This window comes from Aethina tumida, chromosome 3, assembly GCF_024364675.1.
Source record: "Aethina tumida isolate Nest 87 chromosome 3, icAetTumi1.1, whole genome shotgun sequence".
Lineage (NCBI taxonomy): Eukaryota > Metazoa > Arthropoda > Insecta > Coleoptera > Nitidulidae > Aethina > Aethina tumida.
In genome coordinates this window covers 33,816,499-33,844,392 of record NC_065437.1, presented here as the reverse complement: position 1 = coordinate 33,844,392, position 27,894 = coordinate 33,816,499, and the positions used below count along the sequence as shown (strand labels likewise).

The following is a 27,894-nucleotide window of genomic DNA, read 5'->3' as shown; positions in this document are numbered from 1 at the left end:
ACACGGTTATATACATTTCAACATTGAATTAAATCAGCTTTAAATCGTTAATTCTTTTATGAGTCGGCTGTATGATTTTAATATTCATTGTTATATTAATTTCCAGCCGGTTAATTAGTTTTAGCCGTCTAATTGATTTTCAATTTTGCATTGTTTGGATAATTATAAATAATTAATAGGAATATAATAATATCTATTAACAAAATGCAATGTAACCATAAACATGTTATTTATGCTGTTGGATGTTCATAAAATTTAATACGTGTTGTATTCAAACAGATTTATGTATTATAATGTATTATTTATGTTAATTCAACATTAGAACATTTTTATTTGATTATAGGACGTTAATTAAGATTATTTAAGAGGTTATTATTTATTATTTTAATGCACATTTAATATGAAGCTATAATTTAATTCGTATTTAACTATAAATTTAACGCCAGTTTCAATTTGAATGCTCAATTTAAAACGAAAACGAAGTCTATAAACTTGATTTACTCTTTAATATATTCAATGCAGTATAATCCATCTGCAATCTTAGACGTGAACGTTCGATTTATATTAAATCGACATACTTACATAAGGCAAAACACATAAAAATCTAGTTCAAGACCTACGCTTCCAGATATTATGATTTTTATGGTTCTATCGATCCGTCATTATTTCCAAGTTTACAACGGAAATCAAACCTTTCGTTATCAAAGGAGTAAAACACTTTAAACTCGTTATTCAGTACAATCAGTCGTGAATTATTCGTAACGAGAAAATATAAAATTTCACGTTTAATCAAACGGTGAATTTCAAAGAGCATATTCCAATCGCACGGTTAAGAATTTATAGCTTGTGTACTTATGTATAGGTTCAATAATGACGTACACCTGAAATAATATAGTGCTGCTGAACAAAAATTATTGTTGGCAAACGGTTTAATGGAAATGTGCATTATTGCACGAAAAAAAAAAAAACAGAATCTTGTGTTTCGTAAGTAATGTTGTTAAATTATAAATTAACAATTTTCGACTAATTGTTGGTTGTAAAACAGTTACCACATATTCCAAAAAATTTCGTTAGTTTTCAATAAAATTGTGCCCGTTTGAAAAAAGGTCGATTTATACCATAAAAACAAAAATGGCCCCAGGTCACCAGAAAAAAATTTGTAAAGCAAAATATGTATTTTTTGTCTCTTCAAAGAGAGCGATAAAATATCAACAGCAGTAATTGTGAGAAGTTATTGGTAAACAAATGTAGTAAATTGTTGACATGGCCCATCATTAAATTAATGCACGTCAAGTGCAAGACACTTGATCGCCCTCCCGCACAAGGGCGCAACAAAATTAAGCAAATTAAGGAATATTTGTCATAATTTGCAGGGGACTTCATCTAAGTGTAGTGCGGAATTATCTTAATGAGTGTGTGCATCTCCTTGAATTTTTGGCCTAAGTAGACAAGTTTGGTCATAAAGCGGCCTCGGGAGAGACCGAGACTTTCGCGCCACGCCCGTTACAGATAAATGGGATAGAATTTCCCCCGTCGGCTGCCCCACAAAAGTTTGTCTTGCCCCGCAGCTCACTTGACGTGCCATCAAGTTTTTGAATGATATCCGCTGGCACGCATCTACGTTGAATAAATGCGGCCTGGCAACATCCAGGGCGACTCTGCTTATACAAAATCCTGATTATATTCTTTATTTCTCTTTACTTTCACTTCTCGTGAAACTTCTAATTAGCTATGTGCCTTGGGATTAAATAAAAGAAACATTATGACATACTTTTTAAATAGTCGGTTATTATTGGATTTGCCTTAATTAAATGGAGCGTTTTTCCAGACTGCTATTCACTATTGAGTAAGCTCTTTAATTTTTATTTATACTTTTTATTCCCTATTCAGCATTACTGTAAACATCCATTGTATAATATTATCTGTTTCCTCTTTACAATAAAAAATACCAGGGCTCCTCTGAAGCCAAAAACTAGAGGTAATTCAATAATAAAATAATTAGTTTTATCGTCCGTTACACTGCAAATTTATAATAGAATTACCGGAGTAGAGAATTTTTGTACGTGTAAAATAGTACAACGGCATTTTAAATGCCGAAACCAAGTGCAATTCAAAAGGAGTAATTATGACTTTTGTCCCATCAGCTGCATCATCACGGACGAAGGGTGGACGAAATTTACGCCCTCTTTTCATTAAATCTCCACGAGTTGTTTGCGCTCTGTCGAAATTGCCTTCGTTCCGGTAAAACACATCAATACACAATCTTAACAGCAAATTGCAGTGTCGTCAGTTAGAGTATTGGGTTCGTAGTTTAGTTCGCGACCGACGAAATGTGTTTCGGGGGTTTGCTTTAATTATGGTGGTGGATTCAATTATTTTCGATGACCATTATTAACGGGTTTGGCTCTCCTTTAACCGCTTTCATCGAAAAATTTAGCCCAACAATCCAAGAAATCTGTTAAAAGTTAAAACAATTTTAATATTAATTTAATTATAGACAGACAAAAAGCATCTGTAAATGCTAAGATCAAGAACTAGAATGCAGTTCTTTGATGAAATGTCCGTACATCTCTGGTAACTTACAGCTTGCAGCTGAAAGCTTAATATGAGTTGGAATTAATATTAATAAAGTTTCACATCTCCTCAACTAATTTTGCTAGAACTTTTAGCTAACACTTTTATAATTTTCAGAAACAACTTCCTGCAGTTGCAGGGAAGCAATTTTTTACATCGCACAGATTGGACAAAAATTACTGTTTCTACTTTTACAACGTAATATATGCAAGTTTCTAACTTACTCCATTCCTAAAACAAACACGCTTTCTTACATCAAACTATACAACATTTAAAAAACTTCACGTAATACCAACTCATAAAGCCTCAACTTTAGCGGCAGCACCTTTGAAAAACTAAATTCTCCACATACGTAAACAATGATACTTGTACATTTGCATGTGTCCGCAGGTGTGAAGTTGCATTTTAAATCTAGAAGTGCCCAGCTGGCAGTGGATTTACATCACGCCACAGCTTAGTTCCGAGCAGCGATGTTCCAGAATTTTTCCTAGTTTACGATCTCACAGTGTCCTAGTTCAAGACTAGCATGTATCGATATTAATAAATTATCTTGGATTTTAGAATGAATATCGCAATTTTATTTATTGATTAAAACTTGAATTTGCCTTCGAAAAAGACGTCATAGTTTTATACGGTAGTTCATAATTAGAAATTTTTTGATATTTCTATGGTTTGAATGAAGTGAAATTTGAATTTGAATATTTTAATGCAAAGAAACAATTTTGCACTGCGAATATTCGTTTATGAAATCCGAGGGAGCTGGTGTTGGTGGAACTGTGCGGAACTCGGACTACCCTATACTGTCACTAAATCAAGCTGGATTTGTTACGATTACCAAGTCACCTCCAACCGCAAAACCCGCCAAAGCCTTCTGCTAGGGTTTTATTATTGCCACTTTATAAATGTGTTCCATATTAAAAACAGGTTTAACATAACAATGAGTGTGAACAAAGGACCCTCCGATACGTTCAAGGAACTATCGATTAGTTCCGTTCTTTAGAAGTATGACATTTATAACAAAGAACTTAATTTTGAAGTGGAAGGAAAATTATGTGGAGGTTTTTACACTTGGCATGTATTTGGAAATTGTCCAAGTTAACCTAATAAATGTCTTCTGGGCGTTGTTATTTTTAATGAAAAGTGCTGTAATGTTGACAATTTGGCTTATATAAAGGACACGAATTAGTCCTTGTGCAGAGAATTCTTGGTCAAGCGGGTTAAGTTTTTTGGGTTAATTTATTTAATGCATTTCATTGCCAAAACTATTTTACACATACAAATATATTTTATCTGACAAAGAGGTTGAATTAATAATACAGTTGAAACTTAAGTTAAACTGAAAACTTTTGACATCTTACTGTAGTTTAAAAGGTATCTCTCCCAAAACTATTTAAATAAGACAGGAAATAAATAGGATAAACTTTGCACATTTATATATATATAACTTCCACGTGCACCTTTCTAAACACCCTTCATTTTACTTTCGTTAGACATGTAATAAATATGTTGCTCTTGTCGTGTATAATGAATTTGATAAATGCAACCTAGCCGACAGGCCGATTTGTATTATTTCTGCTCTTTGAATAAATACACTCGTTTTTACAAATGGCTTCATAAATTTCCTGCACAACGTGCCCTTGTAATAGGATCCTGAAAGCAGTTTCCACATTTGTATCGTCCTACCACTGAATACATTAGTTGGACCGTTAAGAAGCCTCATGTAGTTACATCTCCATCAATACCGTTAACCGTGGGCCTATGCGAAGTCAATTTATTTTTTTTTTTATTAAAAGTTCGAATGAGATCCATACTAAATTCCGCCGTACGTGCGAGGAAAAAATAAAAAAATGTATTGTCATTGAATCGGAATTTCTGCGAACATGCCAACGCTGTAAGACGGAAAGAAACGTATCTATCTCCAGGGATACGATATGTGGAGCATCCGTCCTCTTTTCACCGTTACTAAGATAGTCGGCGATTTGTATTTTCACGTTCGTAGTTCACAGCGACAAGACACGGGAATCTGCAAAATATTCTGTTGTCTATGCGGAACATATATTATTAAATTTTTGCAATTTAACATTTCATGTGTTCACTGCAATTCCGAGTGATTGTGCCGTTCTTGGGTAAGTTGATGGTGACAGCGGACAAATTTCTGTTTAAAGGAAACATTCAAATTTTATTTTATTAAAAAATTCATTTCTTTTACAACATTAATTTTTTCTGAAAATGAAAAATTTAAAGGTATTAACTTTTATATTTTTACACACAAATGTTTTCTTTTGAATTATGATGAAAACAAAAATAAATTAATTAAAAAAATGAAAAATTAATAAAATTCGATATTTATATAAATTAACGAATTTTATGTAATATTGGGTATCTCCACCTCTTTTTCTAATTAACCTCACACCGTCTGTTTATATACAAACTCAGTGTTTGAATTACATTTTGATATAGATCATAAATTTAAAGAAGAAGATTTAATCTCAAGTTTTATATGGCCAAGCTATAGTACCATTTTCAATGAAAGCAGGATTATGGATTATGTGAGAAGTGTGTAGTAGAACATTATCCAACATTCGCAAAAAAAAATTGGGATAATATAAAGAGCATATGGAAGATATATTCTTTAAGAATAAGAATGTTCAAAATGTAACGCTGAGCATTCTGGTTGCTATTATTTAACACAACTAAGTTAGTATGCATGTTAACGAATTGACAAACAAAACTTTCAAACACAATTATCTTACCTAAGACATTACGAATTGATTCAATACTTATATCTTACACATTCTATCTTTTCTAAATGCGACTGCAACTTGTTTTTACAAACCCTTGTCTTAATATTGAAAGCCTCCAAAAACGATCTTGTAGCACGATGTTTATCCTCTTTTGGTCTTCTTGAGCGCCAGTTTCCTAGTACATTTGGGAAATTAATGCATGAAACACAGCAAACATTTCAGTTATTCTGCGTTAATTTCAACCTTCTATTAATAAAACAACTTGAACACAGTCATCACTGTGTGACACTATGTCAAAATTGAAATGAAAATGAAATTGATAATTCAATGTTACTGAAAGGACAATAATATATCATATTTTACAAATTTAACCGAATTGGTATATTCGATAAAAAAATATATAAAAAAATAATAAATAAATAAATAAAATAAAATAAACTACTTATAATAATAATAAATAAATAAATAAAATAAAATAAACTACTTATAATGTGTATCAAAATTAATAGAAATAGTTTGCTATTTACTTCGATATTTGTATTTTTAATGGTTTACTATGCAATAAATGACTTTTATATTTAGATATGTTTTAAAATAAAAATTAAATATGAAACAAACTTTACTTTAATATAAATTAGAATCGATATTAATTAGCAATTATAACCATTATAATAAATATTATAGGAAATATTAAAAGTTAAAAGTCATAGTAATAAGGTTTGAAACAAATATGTATAAATTTTCTTTAGAATTTTTTTAATAGGAGTTTCTTTATTACTCGAATTACTTATTTTTGCATATTATAATATAAATAGGATTTTCATTATTTTAATGAAACAATAGAATGGTATTATATCAGTATTATATCAGGCTGTCTTTTTATTCAATTGGAGTAAATCAGAACAGTAAACAACAAATTAACACTAATTAAGTAATAGACAAATATTTAACAGCAGTAGATGAAATACCTCATTTAATGAAATACTTTATGAAAATCACAAACAAATTTTTTAAAATTCTGTTGTTGAAATATATATATATATATATATATATATATTAACAAAACTGACACGAATATTTTAAACGATTGTTTTCTACGCATCAATTCACTTATTAAAAAATTTTAAAAATATTCGTTATAGTGTTTTCAATAGTATACAGCAAAAATTATTATTAAAATAAAAAAAAATGTTTATTTTTCTCCTGTGTAACAGCATATCCAAATTGAATCAGTATTGTGTTCGGCAAACATTTTGATTAATGCGTTAATTTTTGCAAACAACGATACACGTCACTATACAATAGATGATCTGCAGTGACATTCAATTTGGCATAATGACAAATTCGTGTAAATGTGATTAATTTAGCAACTTATGAATTTATGGTGACAGAACAATTTCTCGCAAACAATCAATAACAGAAATCCTGAATGTACTCTGAGTAAGCCCTACATGATGAGGGTTGACTTTGCTTGACTAATTACCCGTTGTTTAATTGGTATAACAACTCAGACAGCTTTATGTTTAAATGTCTCCCGTCAAATAACTAATATTATTTATTTAACAGGAAGTCCCGCATTTGTGAAAGTTATTAATAATCAGAATCATTTCGCGTTTGTAACCGTTGTTCAAAGTAATGCATTGTTTGGTTAATTTGAAAAGATTTTCCAATTTATTCCACAATCAGAAACTTAATTACAAGGACAGTAAACTTTTCGAGTAACCAATAGGTTTCTGGTCGGACCAAGAAGTTCCGGAACAGTTATATTAATCGCGGCCCCGTACCATTAATCTTCCAAATAGTTTAACTTGTATGTAAATGTTGTCTCAACTGAATAAAATATAAATTTGTCGGGACCTCGAGGAATAGAATATCCAATTTTGTTTTCCTGCAATCTCCAATTGCCCGCCTCTGACTGGTTTGTGCCAGTTTACTGTGTGACGCGTCCCAAAGGCGTTTTGCACAATTCAATTTTCGATTCGGAACTGGATGTAGATAGCAGGATAGCAGGATGGCAGGAGTGAAGGGTAACCCGTTGGATGCCGGCCCATTGACTTGATACGTTACGATCCGGGACAGACGTGATATTATTTCGATAATCTCGTTATTTACGTCGCCAATAAATTCATCTACAACCTGCGGATAACATCCGCCACCTGCAATACATTATAAATGCCAAATACAACAGATGTCAGAAGAATTTCACTCCAGATATGGATGACTGATGGATTCCGACATCGAACATTATTCAAGTTTATTGTTCCTTCGATGCATTGATAAACAGCGAGCAAACTACAAACTGATGATGTATGGGATTAATAACGCGGATGGTTTTAGATTTGCCCAGTATTATTTCATTGTGTTACAGCGCTGACACACAGTGTGAATTGGAAGCGAAATCCTCTTTTAACGTTGTCTTAAAGCTTTTTGTATGTCTTATCCCAAATTGCCTATTTCCATCACATTTACAGGCATAATGAGGGATAAAAAGGCTGTCTCACTCAATGTGTTAACGAATTCTAAATTTTTGTAATAGTGATAGTGACTTCATAATAGTGATAGAGACATTATATTTGATGTTTGATGGATATCTCTGGATATACAAGAATAAATTGAACAGTAAGAAAAAAACACTAAGAAAGAAAAAGTAAGGAGAAGGAGGAATGATTGAAATTAATCAACATATTTCATATAATGTAGATAGTAGCTTATATCACTTAGTTCTAAATTATAATAGTCATAGATACATTTTGTTTGATATTCTAACAATTATAGTTATTTTTTGTTAAATAAATCTAAATGTAAGCTGACAAAAAAAATAAGGAGGACTAGGGTGAAAATGGAATTATTTAAAATATAGAGAAAATATAAGGAAATATCTATTAGGTAATTAAGATAGGAGGTAATATTGAATAAAATCAATAAGAAAGTAAAAGATATGTCATAAAAAGTAACTACTAAAATCAAATTATAGAAAAGTATTCTCAAATGAAACTTTATGGAACACAAGTACCAATTTATGTCGATTAATTTTAAATTGATCTGATAGAGTTAGATGTCATAATTGTGACCTTCCTAAGAAAAAAAAAAAAAAAAACACTAAACCAAGATCATTTTATAATATTTTGGTGTCAGGAATAGACTATGGAACCAATTGAATAACAAAAGAATGAAATTGGGAAAGAAGAAGTAAGAAGAAAAACAGTGGCAAAAATTTAATTATTCAGAAAAAAATTTAGGAAAAGAATAATGAAATAAAGTACGACATAACAACAAGTAATAATATTTACTTAAATTCATTTGATTATACATGTTTATTAAATTTTATATAATAAGAAATAAAATCACTAACTTTATTTAACATTTAATTGAACAAAATTTAATTAAGATTATTTGCCAGAAACATCAACAATAAATAATATAACAAATTTGTATATAAATTCCAATAAAACAGTGTTCGCAGCAGAATTCCCAAATACCGAATTCTATAAGCGATATATCATAAAGACCCAAAATATGCCCGTCCCGAGGGACGAATCCATTTCTTTTTCTATTGACAAGTCAACACGGTTTAGGGCCTAAAAACACTCGTTTATTTTCATAAGCATTTTTTCTTTAATTCAACTTTATTGACCCAGAGATACATTTTCTTACTTTATAGTTTTATTACTTCGTGACTTGTCTTTAAGAAGTTTCGCCAGTTTTTTACCTATTGTGTAGGCTGATACGATTTATAACAAAAATGTCACTAACGTCGGCAAAAAATCCTTTTTTCATTTATGATAATAGAGTTGATTCATGTAATGTGGGTCCCAAGTACATAAAAAGGCACCGTGTTTGAACAATATATATTTTACACTATCAGGAATTTTTTTTCGACGCCTTATCATACATACATATATTCAAATATAAAACCATTACAATCTCCAAGGTCTGCGTATAATAGGCGCAAAAGAGCACAACAGCGGCAAGATTACGTAAAAAAAGGGCAGCCTTTACCAAACAGCTGAAAGGACCCTTAAGTTTTCCCCTTCAATGCCATTATTACTCTAAGCTCTTAAGAAGGTTTGGCGATAAATAAAACTCCAGTATTTAATTAAATTAAGATGTTAGGAAATATATAAGGAGCCGTTAAACTTGTCAATTTAAAATTAATTAAAGTTGCATCCAACTATAATTTACGGAAGAATTTTAGAAAACTTGCTGAGGTCATATATTTATCTCCACGGGAAACTCGATTAATTAGGAGTTTTAAAAGGATCGCCTGATAAAAATTAATTTTAACATGGTGCATTTACACATATATAGTAAATTCGGATAAATATGGAGAGCTCGTATATCAATAATATTTACTGAAGAATGTGCTCAAAACAAAACAAACTGCAAAGTCTTTGTAAGCATGACAAGTGTCTTGTATTTCAAAGGAATTAGACGTTCCGAGATAATTAGTTCTTGCATAAACATTTAAATCTGCATGCAATTCCACTTGATTCATTGTTATACTAGTGAATATCAAGGTTTATATGCCGCTATTTTGTACAAAGGTGGCTTGAATTGTTTCTGTCTCGTTTTTAAGCAGTAAATGCAATAATACTTCGTGTAATGTTTTATAGCTCGACTAGACACTTCACATTTTAATAGATCATTTCTCCTCAACGAATTACTTTGTTCGAAAAGGTTGCATGTTAATGTGCCCGGGGATGTATTATTGAAAAACAACTTCGGTTATTTTACATTTTAGGTTAATTGGCGCACAATAATAATTTTAATGTTACCTGATGTTTAATTAAAAGTTTCTTCATTATGTACCGAATTACGGATGCCATTAAAAGTATTGTTCTAGCGAAACACACGAAAAAGCCCATTAGCATATCCATTAAGACATTAAAATCGTCGGTTATAACATGGGATTTATGACACAAATTTATTTTGTTGCCCTGGGCTATTGCTAATGGTACATGCCAAAGAAAATATACTTGTTTGCTCTAAAAGAACCGCTTCGGGCAGACTATATATTACAAAAGCATCGCCAACGTTAAACTGAAATATACTACAAAGTCAAATATAATAATATCGAAGTAAGAATGATATTAAATAAAAATAAATTGGATATTTGCTATCGCCTTTATTAATGTCAAACAAGCAAAAGTAAAATCGTTTAACCACATATAAGGTTTTATTGTTTTACTACGTGAATCAACATGAAAAAAATTATTTTTAAATATTTATTTTCAGGTGTTTGCAATTATTTGTGTGTGTAAAGTGGTGGAATTATTTGATGGGAACAATAAACTCGAACCCGGAATCACAAATGGCGACAATTCAGCATTTGTGGAGGGACATAAAACGGACAAAGTTAAATTGTCTTCGAACCAATTGTAATATTTAAGTTTTTATGTGTGTGTCCTATATATCAGAGAATTGTAGAAAGGTAGTCCAGTATTTTCCTCTCTTATTTTTACCTCATTAATCTTTTAATGCCCAAAGGACTTGACTTGTAACAATCCAGAAAAAAAGGGAAAATTGTCTACGACTTGTTCTCATTTATCTTTTTGTCCTGTTACCTCGAATACATTTAGTATTTTTGCGATTGCATATTTAATGTCCCTTCATAATGAATAATGCAATTAATATACTTGGAAATTATTTTACTCTGAAGGTTTTTTTTTAAATGGTGGCGGACATAAAAGTGGTAATCGCAGTGGACAACGCAATGCCATAACAACGGAAATAAAATTTAATCCGTAATGGAAATAGTTGGAGAACTAATTTCGGAATCAAGAAAGTACTTCGCGTGGTATAATGGACATAACCGTAAATTTTATCACATTATTTTATGAAGTGACTTGTCGATATAGTGCTGGTCGTTAAATTCTTAATGGTTGCGTAATAAAATTTGTAGCTTATTACAAAATAGATTTTACACTGTTTGCAAAACCGAACGTATAGGCGATATTAAAAAGTTTTTTATATGCGTTGATTAAATTAGTTTCGGTGCAATTTGGAAGTTGTAATTGCACTATGATAGTTTAGACACGAACATTACTTATGTGGTTTTATAACAGTAGATTGAGAAGTTTGCAAACACTATAATTTCACATAAAAACCGATACTAAAACATTTATGATTTTTCAGATATAAATTTTCCTAAGTGATGAAAATTTAATATTAAGATGAAAAATTTACATTTACCTGTATGCGTAATTTTTACGAGTTCATGGGGAATATTAAAATATAAGAAATTCAATGATTTTTATTCACATAGAAGAAAAGTCTAAGGATTTTGAATTATGTTTCATGTTTATTTAAACCAAATTAAAGAAAAAGAATATATTAAATTATATAGACATTAGGACTAAAAAACCGACTATTTTTTTAACTTCCGAAACTGAAAATTTGGTTCTTAGACACCTTTAAAAAATGCTCCTCAAAGTTCTAAATTTCAATAAGAAGGTTCTCTTTATCTCAGTTTTCTTTTGTTCCATGTGGCAAAATCCGTATCACTTAATTACAGAAAATTTTTACAATCTCAATTCCTTCGTTGATTTTCCAATTCGTGATAATAAGTGGACGAACATCGTAGTGTAAAAGGTGGAAGTCTTCACCAATAACATTGGCAAGTGAAAGGACAATTAGTTACTTGGAATGTTGTTTAAATATTGTTATATCCTTAAAAACCCATTTAGAAAAATTAAATACGCCCTACCGCTATTAATGATATTACAAACCATTATTGGACGTCCTCTATATGTTATGTAAAAACTTCCTGAATGTACTTAAGATGTCTATTACATAGACGCTCTCGATGAACAAAAATCTGTATGAAAACCAACTCGAGATTTGTCGATCTTGATTCGCGATTGCCTTTTTCTTGTACTATTCCAACTAACAACTTTATTATGTGATTGATATCCTGAACTGCTGTTTTACAGCGCCCACGGTCCTCTAAAGCGACTACACAATCTACTAATGACACTTTGGAAAACACTAATCTTCTCAGTTGCCTATCTGAGGCTGTCCACTGCACATAGATATTTAACAGCAGAATGAAATAAATCGTAAATGTCTGATTAACTTTTAGAATTTATATACGATTTATAAAATAAGGTAGGATTTTTATACATAACAATATGAATAATAAGAACATTTTTAAAGTTAAAAAAATAATATTCACAACAAAATGGAAATTTATGTAATTTATTTGGATAAAATATTCTTAGACGTTTGTGTGTGGCGCATCCACCATTTCTAAAAATAATACTGCTTTATAGTCATTTTGCCTTTCATATACAACTAAGATTTCTTATAAACAATTTGGTTAAACAAGCATTCAAATTAAAGATAAAAAACATTCTACAACTTCCAATTATATAGTTTTCAGGATAGTCCAGTAGTTAAAATGCTAGCTACTTTAAGAACTTCATATAACCGGTTTTTCGGGCTTCATCATACAAATTAATATATTGTATAATGCTGAAAGTAACAGAAATCATAAAGCTAAGTCCACCTTGATTTTTTTATATAAGGATGCCATTTTTACGTAAAAGGTAAAATGCCGAAAATGAAAATCAAACCACAAATTATGAAGTTATTGCGCCCGTAAACCGTTTTTCATATGAGGAACCAAATATAATTTCCCATTTGTTAAAATTGAAAAAAAAATCATAAATGCTTCAAAAAAAAAAAAAGGAATAAGTATGATTTTCTGGGTTAGTGTGCTAAAATTTATAACACAATTATAGTGGTGTATAAAAGGCAGTATAATTAGTGGATGTTTTCTGTGAATGTTAATTTAAGAAAAATGTTTTAAACGATTATACAAAAAGTTTATAAGAAATTCAATTGCGATGGCTAAGTTTACTTAAATAATTAATGAGATAAGGAAGAAAAGTTTATTGTTTTTATTTAGCATAAAATATATTAATAATTTATTAATTTATGTTAACTTCAGAAAGAGTATAAAAATATTAAATATAATATTTATATGATTACGTAATAATTTTAATTATTTTATATTAAAAATTAATTAAAATATAAAATTAATAGTTTATATTAATTAGTATAAAAAACATTCATCGTTTATGTTAACAGATTGTTGTAGTAATTACTAAAATTGACATCAAAAATATCAATATAAACAACAATTTAAATATAAATTTATAAGAATGGAGTGTATTTGTCATATACATTGTAACTTTTTAAGTTATTTAGAGTGACTGAAAATTTATTGACAAAACGTAATATGTATTTGCTGAACAATTATTTACAAAACCAGAAATAACATTGATATGTAGTTAAACCTATATGGAAATTAAACATTTTTTAAATTCTGATAAATTTATTGTTTTTATTTGGCATGTAATATTATTTATCATTTGTTTTAAATTTTAAATGTTTGTTTTAAATTTTCTACACGGCATTGTTCTATTGACAGACATGCCAGGATTAAAATTATTTATTAGCCCGTAAAATAATTTACAAAATTTTTAACCGCTACATTTTAAACGTCATATTTCAGGCTGTCCCCGTTGTGATATGCAGCAAAAGCCAAACATTTTTCACAGGACGCGATATATTCCCCGGTTTTCATATAACTTACGGCCGGAGCAATTTATATATTAAGATATATTTTGTGTTATTTTTCGCGATGGCGTACAGTTATCTCCCTTAATAACTGTTCGCCATGTTTGGTCGGGTCGGCTGAGCTATTCCAGGTCACGACACAATGGAAATAACTTCAGGTTATCACATGAGATCGTTACATGTGCAAAGCCAACAGATTAATGTAAAACACGTGCACAAAACATCGGGTGAATGTATCACCCCTCTTCTTAATGCAAATCCCTACCCCCGATTACAACATGGTTTTTGTTCTGTTTCATTCCGGGATTTACATCATTATGGTCAATTCTTTCAGACATTGAGGAACTTGTTCGTGCTGGGACACGTGGAAATTTAATTTTTTTGCCACGTAAAGAGAATATCATTAATAATTTAGACGTGGAAAAAATGGTTCGACACTCCACCGTTCATTCCTCTTTCGTTGTAATTTCTCAAAAACATATTTTTCTTCCCGTGGCATATTGTATCCTTTCGAAACGGTATATCATATAATGGCCCGCGAAAATATGTTCTCCGGAGGCTTTCAACGCAGAATGGGAGTTATTAATCCTTGTTTTTATATAAACGAGAGTTAATATAATCCTAAATAATTGCCTTTAGTATAAAATACGCGAGATGATAAAATACAATTATAACCACGGACTGGGCGTAACTGAGAAAACTGTGAACTCAAGGTAAAACTTGAAATTGGCTACTGGGGAATTCGTTGCTTGGCGGTTTTCATAGTAATCCACACAACCACACTTCGGGGATTACCTCGAGTCTCTTGTCTTCACACCGGCCTCCTCTTGATTGATAAGTTTCACTTACATTGCGAAATTGATATTAAGTCGATTTCAATTTATTTTTAACTGCAGCCGTATGTTACAATATTTGAAAATTGTCCTAAAATTTGTATTACCAAGAAGAATAACTAACGGTCTTTCTTAAATGCACTCCTCGTCTTTATTAAGCCGAAACACGGAGCGTTCGGTGTTTTATAATTAGGTCAGATTTTCAACAAGACACCGCAACGCGCCTGAAACTTTAGGACCGAAATAGAATTTTTAATAAAAATTGAAATAAAGGATGAGAGTATTTCATAATAATCGTGACGGTATTATTCATGATACGCGACAGAACTTCTTTATGGTGAGCCGACGGAGTGGTCTTATGAAACAATAAATCATGACTCTTACCTTGCCTTCTGGACTGCATACTTTTATCCCGGCCAAAGATATCGCCAAAAGAACGGGCTTCTTTTTGCTGCCCTCCTGAAAAGAATAAGAATGACCTTATAATAATGGCATGTGTTCGGTGTCAGCGATGTATTCAATTATTTATATACATTGTTAAATAAAATTTTTATATACGGTCACAGATGGAAACAGTAATAAATAATAACTAGTTTTCTTAATTAATTTTGAAATAAATAATAAATACAGTCTTTATGAAACTTAACAAAGAAAACCACTATATTAAAGTATTCGTAAAAAACACATCTTCTTAAGAAGACAATTGACGACTAGAAATAAAATCGGTAGTCCACGAATAGGGACAAAAAGGGAGACACATAATTTTTTTGTAAGTGTTTCATCCGTGGCATGTTTCGGTGCCGACACACACTAACCCAAAGTAAACATGAAAATTGTGTAGAGAAACGGTCGTTTCGGAAGCATGTCCGGAAAAGAAACACTCCGAAAATCGACATTATCGAATTATTTTTGGGGTTCTAATTGAATTTGGTAAAGCGACGAGCGGCGGCATCGCGCCATAAACCATCCGGAGTGATGATCACAGGGTTTGTCGTTGTGGGCCGAGTCCCGGGAGTAGCTAATGTACCGATAAATCAGCTCCTAGTCGGCTTGTAAGTGTAACTCGCCAGAATTACACAGTCAAACCAGGAGAATAACTCTAATGGGCGACTGTAATTTATTGCAAAATGTAAGTTGACTCCTTCTCTTTCCGAACACAACGGATCCATTAGCTTTTAGTTGATGCTTCCTGGGTTTTATGAATATTGCCGGTTATTTATTGTAATTTCGACAAGAACCAACAATAGACCAAAGGATTCCCGGCTTTCCAATTGTGATTCAGCGCCCTCTCATATATGATATTGCCTCGTACTTAATCTTTCTTCTAATTAATACCTCCCCAAAATTTAACACCTTAATTTAATTTCTGACGAAGTTACCTAAACGTTAATAACCTTAATAACTAAAACGTGGTTTGCAACTTTAAATTCTGAATTAGATTCCAAACAAGTAAATTCCTTCTTGTACACCAATTAAGCGAGTGCGGAGCAGTGTTTCAGCTCAATCAAATAGGGAAGTTTGTTTGACACATCAACACTTTTATGTGTACGATAAACACCGCACGTGCTCTAGTTACTCTGTGAGAACACAATTTGAATGCATGTTTGAGCCAGTCCTATCTAAAATCGTTTCATTATACGAGATATGCAAAAACTACAAATAGAATTTAATTATTTCGAATTTGATTCATTTTCACAGGGTGGACAGGGCACATGGGAAGCGTAGGAAATCTGGACGAAAACTCGCATTCGCATGGTCGAATTGCTACTGATTGCAGTGAGTGGTTTATCTTGGGAAACAGGCTCACATGTCACACTCTATCAACGTAGTGCGCGCGAACGAGGATTTGGTTTCGTTGCACAACAGTTAACTGCTAAACACCGAGATGTTATCCTGTCTGCGGACACGAATTTAATTGGGTTATGTTTATATCACTCAATGTCTAAACTACTAATTTTATTAATTTAGTCGTGAGGGTTTTAATGTGATTGCTTCGTTTTTTGCAACGGAATCTTGTTACGGAGGACATACTCAATTATTAACTACCAGCCGGTCGCGTTCACCGACATTCTTCTTAAGCTTCTACTGAGGAATTTGACTATAAAGTATTCTTTCTTGTTAGTTGGATAAAAATGAATGTAATGATTATTTATTTTCAGTTACATTCCCGACAAAGAAATGACGGAGTTTAAGTTTTATGACGTCATAATTCAAACGGAACTTTAAGATGCGTTAACGTCATAGTTTACAATTTAAGTTGCAGTTGCATGCGCATTTGTCTTGCTGGATAAACACATTAGCTCTATTCGGTGTCACTATTTCCGTGACTTAGGGCTAAATATATTATCCCGTTTAAAGAATGACATTACGATTAACATTTTATTGTATATACAGGTATATGTTGTATACTAAAATTTAATAAAACATAAATTTGTTGAAGTTTAATTAAATTCCAATTTAATAGGGCAGAAGTGGGACGCAAATTAAATTTAGATCCCAATTATTAAAATCAAACGACATCAAAGTTTAAAAAAGCGTAATTATTCGAATAAAGATAGCCGGTATCAACGACTAACTTAATTAAGTTCCAGTAATTAAACTCTCATTAGAGCGGTGATTCGACCCCCCCCGACTGGTTCTGATCTGAATATGTAGATTGCGGCGCTGTTTCCAGTAGGAGGTGAGCGATTAACGTATCGCCACGCCAAGATTCACCAATCATTTAAATGAAACGCTCCATCATAAAAATGCATCATCATCTGCATTAGCGATTGCCTAATGTCTGGCTGTTGCAAATAAGGATTAATGTCCTGGAAATCGTGTACTTGACATAAAGCGAAATGATGTACATGTAATGAACGACTAGCTTAGTCATGGTAGTGCTTCCTTTCCTTTGATTGATATTTTGTCAGATGCACCGATACAAATTTAATTTTCGTAATTTATTTAATAACTTTTACGTTGCACGAAAAACTACAAAAACAGTATTTTGTAAAGTCCGTGAATAATGCAGGCCGCAGGTTAAAAGTTAGATGGATGCTCAATAGTCAATAACTGTAAACATTTAATGAAATTTAGCATGCTAACTTCAGTTCAACATCATCCGTATTTTGTTCATCAAAAGTTTATAAATCCAGAAATTCCAGACGATATCGGACTCTCAAACTTTATGTAAATACCTATTTGTATGTACTTTGTACAAATGCTTTTCAGCTTAGTGTATATAGTTGTCCGCACAGTAAACAGAATGAAAATAAGGTGATTTCTCTGCTGTATTAAAGTTACTTTCATAGCATTTGAAAAGGATACTTTGCAACCATAGCAACGTTATATTGATTCACCTGGTCTGATGATATTTATGATGTTTGCTTTTTTATGGCTCACTGTTTGCTTTTGTCCATTTAGTTCTATTTGTTGCATGCTCATAATATTGTGCATATTATAAATGAAAATTCAATTTTAAATACATTTAGATAATGATATAAACGAGAGGGAAGCACGAAGCACAGCACTAATGAATTGTCATGCGATACGTCATAAAACTTTATTGTCTCGCGTTTGAATACTTACTATCAAAATAAATCAAATTACTAGAATCAGAGGTTAAAACTTCTGCTTTGGTGCGAAATAAATCCGTAAATGGTTATAAATAATATATAGGGAATATAAAAAAATAGTCTTGAAACTTATATCTTATAACACGACATTGCTATCTCTTGTTTTATTACTTAGAAAGCCATAGCCATAGCTTTTTATAATGCCAAATTTTATTATATTAAAGAGGCTCTTAAGCTTCCAGGACAATACCCTTTTTTAAAACATTACAGATAAAAGAACGGTTTTATTGGTTGAGCATTTTATGAAATTGTAAAATTTTATACTGAAATATATTGCCTTCTAGACAAGTACACATTGTAATATTACGTAGAATGTAACATTTTGTCACCTAAATTGCTAGAATCTTGGAACTTTGTAATTTCGAAGTCTTATTAAAATTCCTTTATTTGAACCAGCTTTTTATTAAAAATGAAAGTGCTACAAGTACATATTTGTTATAAATTTGTATTTTTATTTATAAAACATTCATTTTAATTTAAATATCTTAGTTATAGTTCATCAAATTATAATATAATAATACATTGTATTTTGAAGTGAATAATTTGAATTATTTCAAGATTATTTCAGAATACCAATAACATTATATTGCAACAAATAAATTATGAGAATAACTAATCTCCAGCATAAATAAACAAAGTCACATCAACAGCATAATCAGAAGTAGAATAAGAATTACCAAATGCCTTAGAAAATTAATAAAACAAAATTAATAAAAATAACGTCGGACCTCGGACATTGTCGTTAAAAATATAAAAACTTGTCCATATTTGTGGACAAATGATATATAATTGGTTAATCTGATCCGATCATGAGATCATCGAGAAATCATAATTTCTGGAGATAGATAGACAAACAGTGATTCCAACGTCTCCTTGAAGCTTGGGTCTACAAAATCTGCGATTCGTGCAGCAGAAATTATTAAGAAACGGCCTTCTGATCGTAAGTCGTTGGCAACCAACACCATAGTTTTGCCAATAACAATTCTAAGTGCGAGTTTATGGCATATTATACATATGGGCTACTTGTTGCAGATTTTCATATTCTAATATTATAGCATCAAAATCTTCAGAAAAAAGTCTTCAAGTCTTTGTATACTATTAGTATATTGACAATGAAGTGAATAAAGTTTGTTCAAATTAACAAAATGCGTTTTTTCGAAATAAAAATAAGCAATTAAATATATGGAATGTTTATTTTTATGCCTATTAATATGTAAAATGTAAAATAAATTTAATATACTGACCGTCTAGAACTGCATATATTCAAATAATAATTCTGGTCAAAATAAAACATATTGAAAATATGTTTAAATCTGTTTAATCCAGGAAACTCAAATTATCCACTTCGAAAGGTGCAATGTATTTATTATTTATTTATAATAAAAAATACAATTTGTATAAAGATATTATATATTAGGATAATAATTAATTGGTAATTCGTTTTATTAAATTTAAGTGAGTAATTACTTATTATTTGTAATTTCTATCATTGATGAAAACTGGATTTGTAAATAAATGTTTATTATATAATAAATAAATTAAATTGAAGTACACTTCATGTTATTAATAACGTACAAATGGAAATTAATTTTAAATGCAATTTAAACAATTTCGGTTTAATTACTTTTTGTCAATCCAATTAAAAATTACTTGATACTTGATAAAATATTATAAATTCTTAAAAAGTTAATAATTTTATTCTGCTAGTTACTAATATCTATAAGTTAAAACTTATGATACTCTTTAATTATAATAAATATGTTAAATTTTAAAAATCAAATATTATATAAACTACTTGTTATTCAATTTGTCGCATACTATATTTGTTTCGATTTTAAACTTAAAATATGTCAAGCAAATTTCACAAAATAAATAAAGTTTGATAACGAACTACATTTGTAAATATTTGTTTATTCTATTACCTTTACATTAAATGGTGATTACATTAAACTGTAATACTTCTAAATTGAATTTAATTTTAATTGCTACATTATTGATCACAATTTTAATTACGTTGAAAATAATTGAAAACATTTTATGGTAACGAATGTAAAGAATTAATAATTTTGAAAATAAAAAATTAGTTATAATAAATTATGTTGCGGAATTGGCTGTAATGCTTAAGAATTTTAATAATTATGCTTAATTTCGTCAAATCTCTCAATGCTTTCCATAATAATAAAGTTTAATCGTAAATATTTGCTAGGCTTTATAAGAATATATAAGGTTTTAAGTAAAATAAATAACAATATTCAGTCTCAAATAAAATTGCACCATCAACGTCGAAAGAATTTATAGCTGCATGCAAATAACACAGTTTCAAAATTTTGCTGCAACGTCAATCGACGGAACTGCATTTAACTTTATACCATCCGATCAAATTTGACAACTCACACCGCCCAAAATTTACGACTTGCAACAGCGCCAACTCTTATTACATTGTATTAGTTTAAGATTATTAATATTCTAAGCACCGTTCCCATTCTGTTCACTTCAGACTAAACATTTACTCGGTGTAAAGTGTATGGGCCAGTGAGTTGGGGTGCAAAAACCCGCAAGTTAAGTTCCGATAAAGAAGATTTGTAACAGACTGGCATAAACGACTTTACCTTCCTATCCTATATCTCGGGCCATGGGCTGAATATAAACTAAGAGCGGTACAGTTTGCTTTTTGCGTCCAGATTTAAAGCGACTGGCCACTTAATTTACCATATTGTTTGTATTATGAATATTTAAGGCTTAAAACTTAAGCACGATTACATATTTTTATCACTGGGAAACTTATTAATATTTTATTTGTGCTATCGAAATATGAATTCGATCAAAAGGCGGATCTGAAAACTTTTACAACGTGTGTACAAACGGTCCCCTACGCAAACAGAAAATATAAACTCCCACATGTTTTTTTTTCTATACACCTCTGATATCTTAAACAATACATTCAAATATCGGCTGACACTCAGCAAACAGGGTGTGATCGTGAATACAAAACAGCCCATGAAACAGATTATTTTCCATATTCAGCCAATGTTTGAATTTACCTTTATTCAGAAAATGTATGCACACGGCGAAACATTCGACTGGATGAATATTAATTTTAAAGCAAATCGAAAATTCGGATTTAAAGTCACTTTGTATCTGAAATAAAAACGCGGACTGCTGAAATCAAAAATTTAAAATTGATAGTCGAGTCTGTGAATTAGTGACAGTATATAAAATACTCATCAATTATCCACAATCGTCAGCAAACACTCGCCTAGTTTCCACAATATAATATTAGCAGCAATGTTGGTTAATTAAGTTATACCGATGTTTCGCAAGTGATTAATGATTCACCAAAACCCTTCTGACCGAACTGAATAAATTTAATCGAAATTAGAGTAGTTATGTTAATTATTCACTGTACAAAAAAAACGTTTATTCACCCACCTGAGAAAATAACACCTTATTCCCGAAAGCAGCCATGATAAATGAGCTTTTAAAGGATAGGTTGTGTTTTTGCAATGGTATCGGCAGGTATATAAACGGTATTAGTAATCGATTTGCTATTAAACTAATCCGGATAAGGCAAACTCTGCTGTTAGTGACGTCAGCATGTAACCGGATGTGCTATCTAACCGCTAAATCGTCCTGCTGAGCACTTTTCATGACGATATCGAATATCGTTTAGGTCCATTGTTACCGTTATTAGTTACGAGCGTTTTTACACATTTAAAATATTTGGCGGAGTTTAAATGGACAAAGTGGAATTTTATGTCTTTGTTACGGTTACCTTCTATAAAACATGTTGCACAGAATTTATTACAATGTTTAAAATATTGTCTGTTGCATTTTTTATCGACACATTGATGTATTCAAACTTTCGTGGTTTAAGAAAAGTCTCTATAAAATTAGCTTTTATGGAGAAAGTTTATAAAATTATTTTATTACGCGAAAAAGTTATCGATAAATACATTATACATTCAGAAGGGAGAATATTAATATAGTAAATTATCTAGTTATACATTTATGAATACATTAATATAAATTAGATATTTTTGTATTGCCAAAATTTAATTTTTTGTAAAAAAATATATATATTTTTATTTGAATGAAATGATCAGATTGTTAACTTATTCCTAAGGCTAAGATATATTTATCGCCTTTTGAACTTAAATTGTTCTGATATCTCTTGTTGTCTAGGAAGATTACTGAACGGTATGGCGAAACAAAAACCATAACATGAACACCTTATAGAAACAATGGCAATATGAGTTCGAGGTTATCTTCTTTATACAGGGGACCTGAGATGCCAAGATAAGACCTTAGTATATCCTATACATACCATAGACAACAGTTTCCAATTTATCATTACAATCTTTGACGTATATGTTTACGGTCGATGATTATATCTATAAAAGTTAATAAGTCCCAAGTATCGAATTTACCTTTTGCTGGTTCAAACACACTTCGATTAACTCCCATTCTAATTTTCTTAGATTTGGTAATTCATTCTTCATCAAATTGTATTAATTAATGAAATCCTCAGGTAAGAAAAACTTCGCCACAACACCATAACAGTTACATGGGAATTTCGGTCTCTATATGGGTTAATTTTGGCAAAAAAGTAAAAATTTTGGGCTAAAAAAATAACTGATATTGTTATGCCATTCTAGCGAAGTGCAGAGTGCAGCATTTCTCACCTGAAATCGTCAACGTCTTCATATTCGGAACACTAGTGAATGATCACTGACTGTACGAAACTAAAAAAATTAAACCTAGTAATAAACTGAAATAAAATAAGGGAAAAGGAAAAAACTAAACATAACTTAATTTAAAACAACTTTGATAGAAATATGTATATAGATTTCGGTGATACAAGTTCATTATTTTTTGGTGTTCGGATTTTAAGTAAATTATTTTGTCACACTTGAATTCATTTTTTATATTTTTTAAATAATAACCAATGTAACAACAAAATATTTTGACAAGCCTGAAATCGACATGGAAATCAATAATAAAAAGCAACCCTTAATGATTAAAAATGAAATAAATCCGTCGGTAAATTCAGTTGTCGGTAAATCCTTGTGTAAATAACGACCCACGCAGTGTCCAGTTTGTAATATACAAACAGGAAATTAAATTCATTTCGACAAAGCTCAGCGGGGTCCGCGCCATAAATCACATTTCAGCGCCATTATACGGTGGTACTGTAACGTTATAATCAAAACTTCGACCCCCTTAATATTAGTTACTTTGGTTAAGTTCGCGGCGACCGAACGTTAAGATAACTTTATGTTGCGCACACGACCGTTTCCGATCCAAGTCTAATGTTAGCCGTTAATACCTGGATCTGCAATTAAAATGTTGCTGCACCGCCACTAGAATACAAATTACAATAGCCAGTGCACTATTACCACTAACTTCCAGACATTTAAGATTGTTTAGTACTAAAGTCGATTCATTCATAATGACAATTTATGGCCATTTCATGTTTTTAATTGTTGTACCTCACTGGGCTAAAAAAGCTCATTAAAGTTTGTAAAGATCGACATCAATTTGTAAATCTGCCCTTAGTGTTACAAAAATTAATCCGCACGCACAATAGAAACTCACCCTTGGCATTATTACATATTACATCCTGTTCATTTCTAGCATGTTCATATTTGTTATGGCAACCCCCTCGATGACACATAATTAGCCGTTTCAAAGAACCGTCTGCGGTCATCCTTCAAACAATAAAATGAAGTAGTCCCCGTGCAAATTAAAGATGAAAGTTGGCCGGGGGACTTTTGTGCACACATTTTCGTTCACCTACGTCCCGAAAACCGCACGTGTCCGGTTCACACGTTTCTCGTATTGTTTCTGGAACATTTGTGGTACCATACGGCAGATTATATTTTATTAGACGCCAGATTGTATATTGTGATAGGAGCCGCTTAATGTTTTAATTTTGTACATTTTATAGCGCCGTGAGGTTTATTGCAGTACAAATGTTTACATTACACCAATTTTATGGGGTTAATGCAGGCATTGCAGTTCAGATTCAGTGCTCTAGCCGCTGATCCTCAGATGATAATATTTTACGGTCTGCACAAACTTTATCACACGCAATTAAAATTAAAAACACTTTTTTGAATACCATAGTCTTCAAGAAGGAATACTGGCGATAAGAAAATTAAGGAAACTAATAAATCCCCCCCTTATTTTTAATACTGCGTGGTGTGGAAGCATGTCGGTGGAACAAAATAATTACGGTAAAGTGGATTCAAAAAGTCATGCAGAAACAATTTTCCGCGTGCTAATGTCTCGTTAGCCGGATCCAGCTCTTATCTGGTGGGGGTCTGTATAGAGGGAAGATTTGACACGGTATCATTCTGATTCCACCTTGACAGGGAAAGGCGGTCGTCCTGACAACGCCTTTTACATCTTCACATGGAAAAAGTATTCGCGTTATGAGCACAATAAAACTTAATTTTATATTGCATTCATTGCCGTCGTAAAAATAAACGTATATTTATATTAAATGCTACTTAAAGGCAGACCTGGATATTAGATTTTCATACACCACATACGACGGCATATTAAATTTTATTTCGGGATTCTCAAATTAAAACTCAGTGAAATAAACAACGTTTATCTTTTATTAAACCTATTATAATTTATTGCTTACTATAAAATTTTATACAACTCGAACTAATAGCACTTCAAATGTTCCAATGTATCCATTATTCCAGACGAAAATTTCATTATTAAAATTGGGCCTGATAAATGGATTTGCAACCCAATAATATGGTCGAATTGACAAAGGTATTTTATAATGACGACCTGTTATATATAATTAGATAAATTGAATGTCATTCCGGTAAACCATCATTAACAATAGCGGAAAGCAGAAGGGATCGCAACCCCTTCCGAGCATGTATTGTTTCACTTCGGGATTAAATTGTGGCGTGTATTATGAAATCATCCCACCTAAATTTTGGGTAATTAAATCTGCAACGGGATTGCGTCGCGCAGCAGTTATCCCCTCTGAACAAATATTTGTTACATCCACGTTATATTGGTACCTGCCCTACGCGGGATTTAGTCTAGTATTATAACCGATTAAATATGGTGGATCAAATATATCAAATTGTGAACTGCTATTATTGATTTAAAGGATTTCGTTTTTAATTACTGCCCGAGTTGTATTTTATTTATTATAAATAAAAGTTGTTACGGAATTTTAATATTTTATATGTGCATATTAAATTGTAAAATATGTTAAATATTTGTTAAATTCGCAGTAGAATCCGGTTATATACTAATTTTTTATTTTGTTATTTCAACTTTCCGATTAAATTAATAATGAGTACGATTCGTCTATCTCAATTAAAAATATTAATAAAATATGTATGCAATTCTAACCGTTGAAGCAATTCCCGACCGAAGGTTCATCTAAAATTAACAACCACCATTAGAGATAACTGGTCATTATTATAATTTCTGACTTACTATAAAATTTTATACAAGCACGTCAAACATTATTTTAAGAATTTTACTTTTTACAATTTAATAGATATAAAGATTTAAAACAAATATTTGACGTTCTTCCAATAAATTAAAATTAGTATTGTTATTTAATTTGTTGTACTGACTGCTTGATACGATATTATACATATTAATACGAATATTAAATTTACAATATTAAATAATAGTTATTTTAAGAGAGTAGTTATATTTTTTCTTTTATATTGCATACTTACAAAATTGTTTATTTTAAATTTATAAAACAATTTTATATGGTAATATAAAACAATTCGTAAAATGTTATACTTATAGCATATTTACAATAATATTTATTTTTCAATTTTTAAAATGTTAATGAATTTTTTCAATTTATCAGATATAAGGATAAAAATCAACATTTGACTTTGTAGTTATTTATTTGTCTATTCACTCAAAAATTCAAAACACCATTAATCTATATATGCCTTTTTGTGTACGAGTTACTATTTGATTATCATGTTTCATTGATATTGATTTTGAAGGAATAAAACAATATGAGAGGAAAATATTTGAGATACTCTTGTTTTACTACCAATAAATTGGAAAATCTGAAAATAATATATTTTTTTTATAAAATGCATATTTGCATTAATAAATGATGCTTCATAAATAATTATAAAATTTAAGCGGTTAATGACACACGTTATCGTTAATCGAAATGACATTTTTCGGGCACGATTAACATCAACCTTAATTTAAAATGTTGGATGTGAAACCACTTGAGCCGACGTCATTATTTAGAATACCTAGTTAAAGAGAATCTCTTGTATTCCGCTGTTAATTATTTAGATCGCGGGTGGAGGCGTTGTGTTTGCACATGTCTTAAGGGTATTAAATTTAGCATGTAATTAAAGTAGAGAAACATCAACACCGGGAAAGTGACACTGCACTGTCACTAGAATACTGATGTTTTGAATTAGCCTCTTCTCCACTCCCACTTGCTTACTACGGCCTACTTTTACGCAACCACCGAGGTATTAGATGGATTATACGTGACGTGTTTATATATCTCGCATTTTTTTTCGCATAGACCACTTTGCTGTAGTACAAGACTGATGGAAAAAGGGTGTTATTCACGGATAAGATCCTGTAATTTTCAGACGTAAATGAATTTTGATCTCCTATCTCGAGAATCTGGTGAGGCTTTTAAAATTGTATCAGTTCCTAAATCCACAAGAATAAAATTTATTGATTTCTTTCTTAGGGAACGTGTAAAGAGAAATATTTTTTTGAGATTCTATTTTGATTAATATTGTAGATGGACGGATATTTTACGACTTTTTGGGTTAAACATCTAATTGCAGGATAAGATATCACATTCGCTGTATCCATAAAAGTTTGATTTTATGTCATCCATTTGAAAGTGGGAAATGTATAAAAACTTTCTTATCTACAACGGATTCTGTATGTAGAATTTATGTACCACTCAACAGTGTATACGAAAATGATTCTTGTAAATGGAAGGCTTAATTCAGTAAAATTTTTTATAAACCCACAATTCGGTTTCAAATTAAGGAGGCAATTAGTTAATTAAATACCACTCGCTAATTATGACTCCTTAGACTTCATTTTCATGGAACTTTGCTAGGTATTTGCCTGAACAGCTTGTTTTCAGGTGATTGGATATATAATTGGTTATTTTGAGATCGATTTGTGTTTAAAGTGCACGAAATTCAGTTTGTCTCAAAGTTAATTCAATTTTACCAGAAGTGGCAGTTAGTCTTTAAAACCGTAGGGTGCATACAAAAACACTTAATAGGGACAGACTCTTTCCGTTTCGCTAAATCTTATAATTATTACAAGAGGGCCAGAATTATAATTAGAGTACGTCGAAAGCAGCCCACTTTACAGGTTCATCTGGAAAAGTTATGTGCTCTTCCTAATTGGATAAATTTACTTCAATTAACTACAAGAAGTTTAATTTACTTACGAACTTAAAAAGTTATTGTTTATTTTGCAGATTTTTATACAAATAAGAGTCTGTCCAAGTTTCGAGCACTCTTAATTCTCTAC

At 31.0% G+C, this 27,894-nt stretch overlaps 1 protein-coding gene across 2 annotated transcripts in view; it reads right to left on the bottom strand.

Moving 5' to 3' along the window:
* LOC109602052 (EGFR adapter protein) overlaps positions 1-27,894 on the bottom strand; it is a 177,372-nt gene that overhangs the window by 74,786 nt on the left and 74,692 nt on the right. For both annotated transcript variants that reach the window (XM_049964269.1, XM_049964270.1), the window contains one exon: positions 15,119-15,193. In XM_049964269.1, the coding sequence (XP_049820226.1) occupies positions 15,119-15,193 (75 nt within the window). The remainder of the gene's footprint in view (positions 1-15,118; positions 15,194-27,894) is intronic.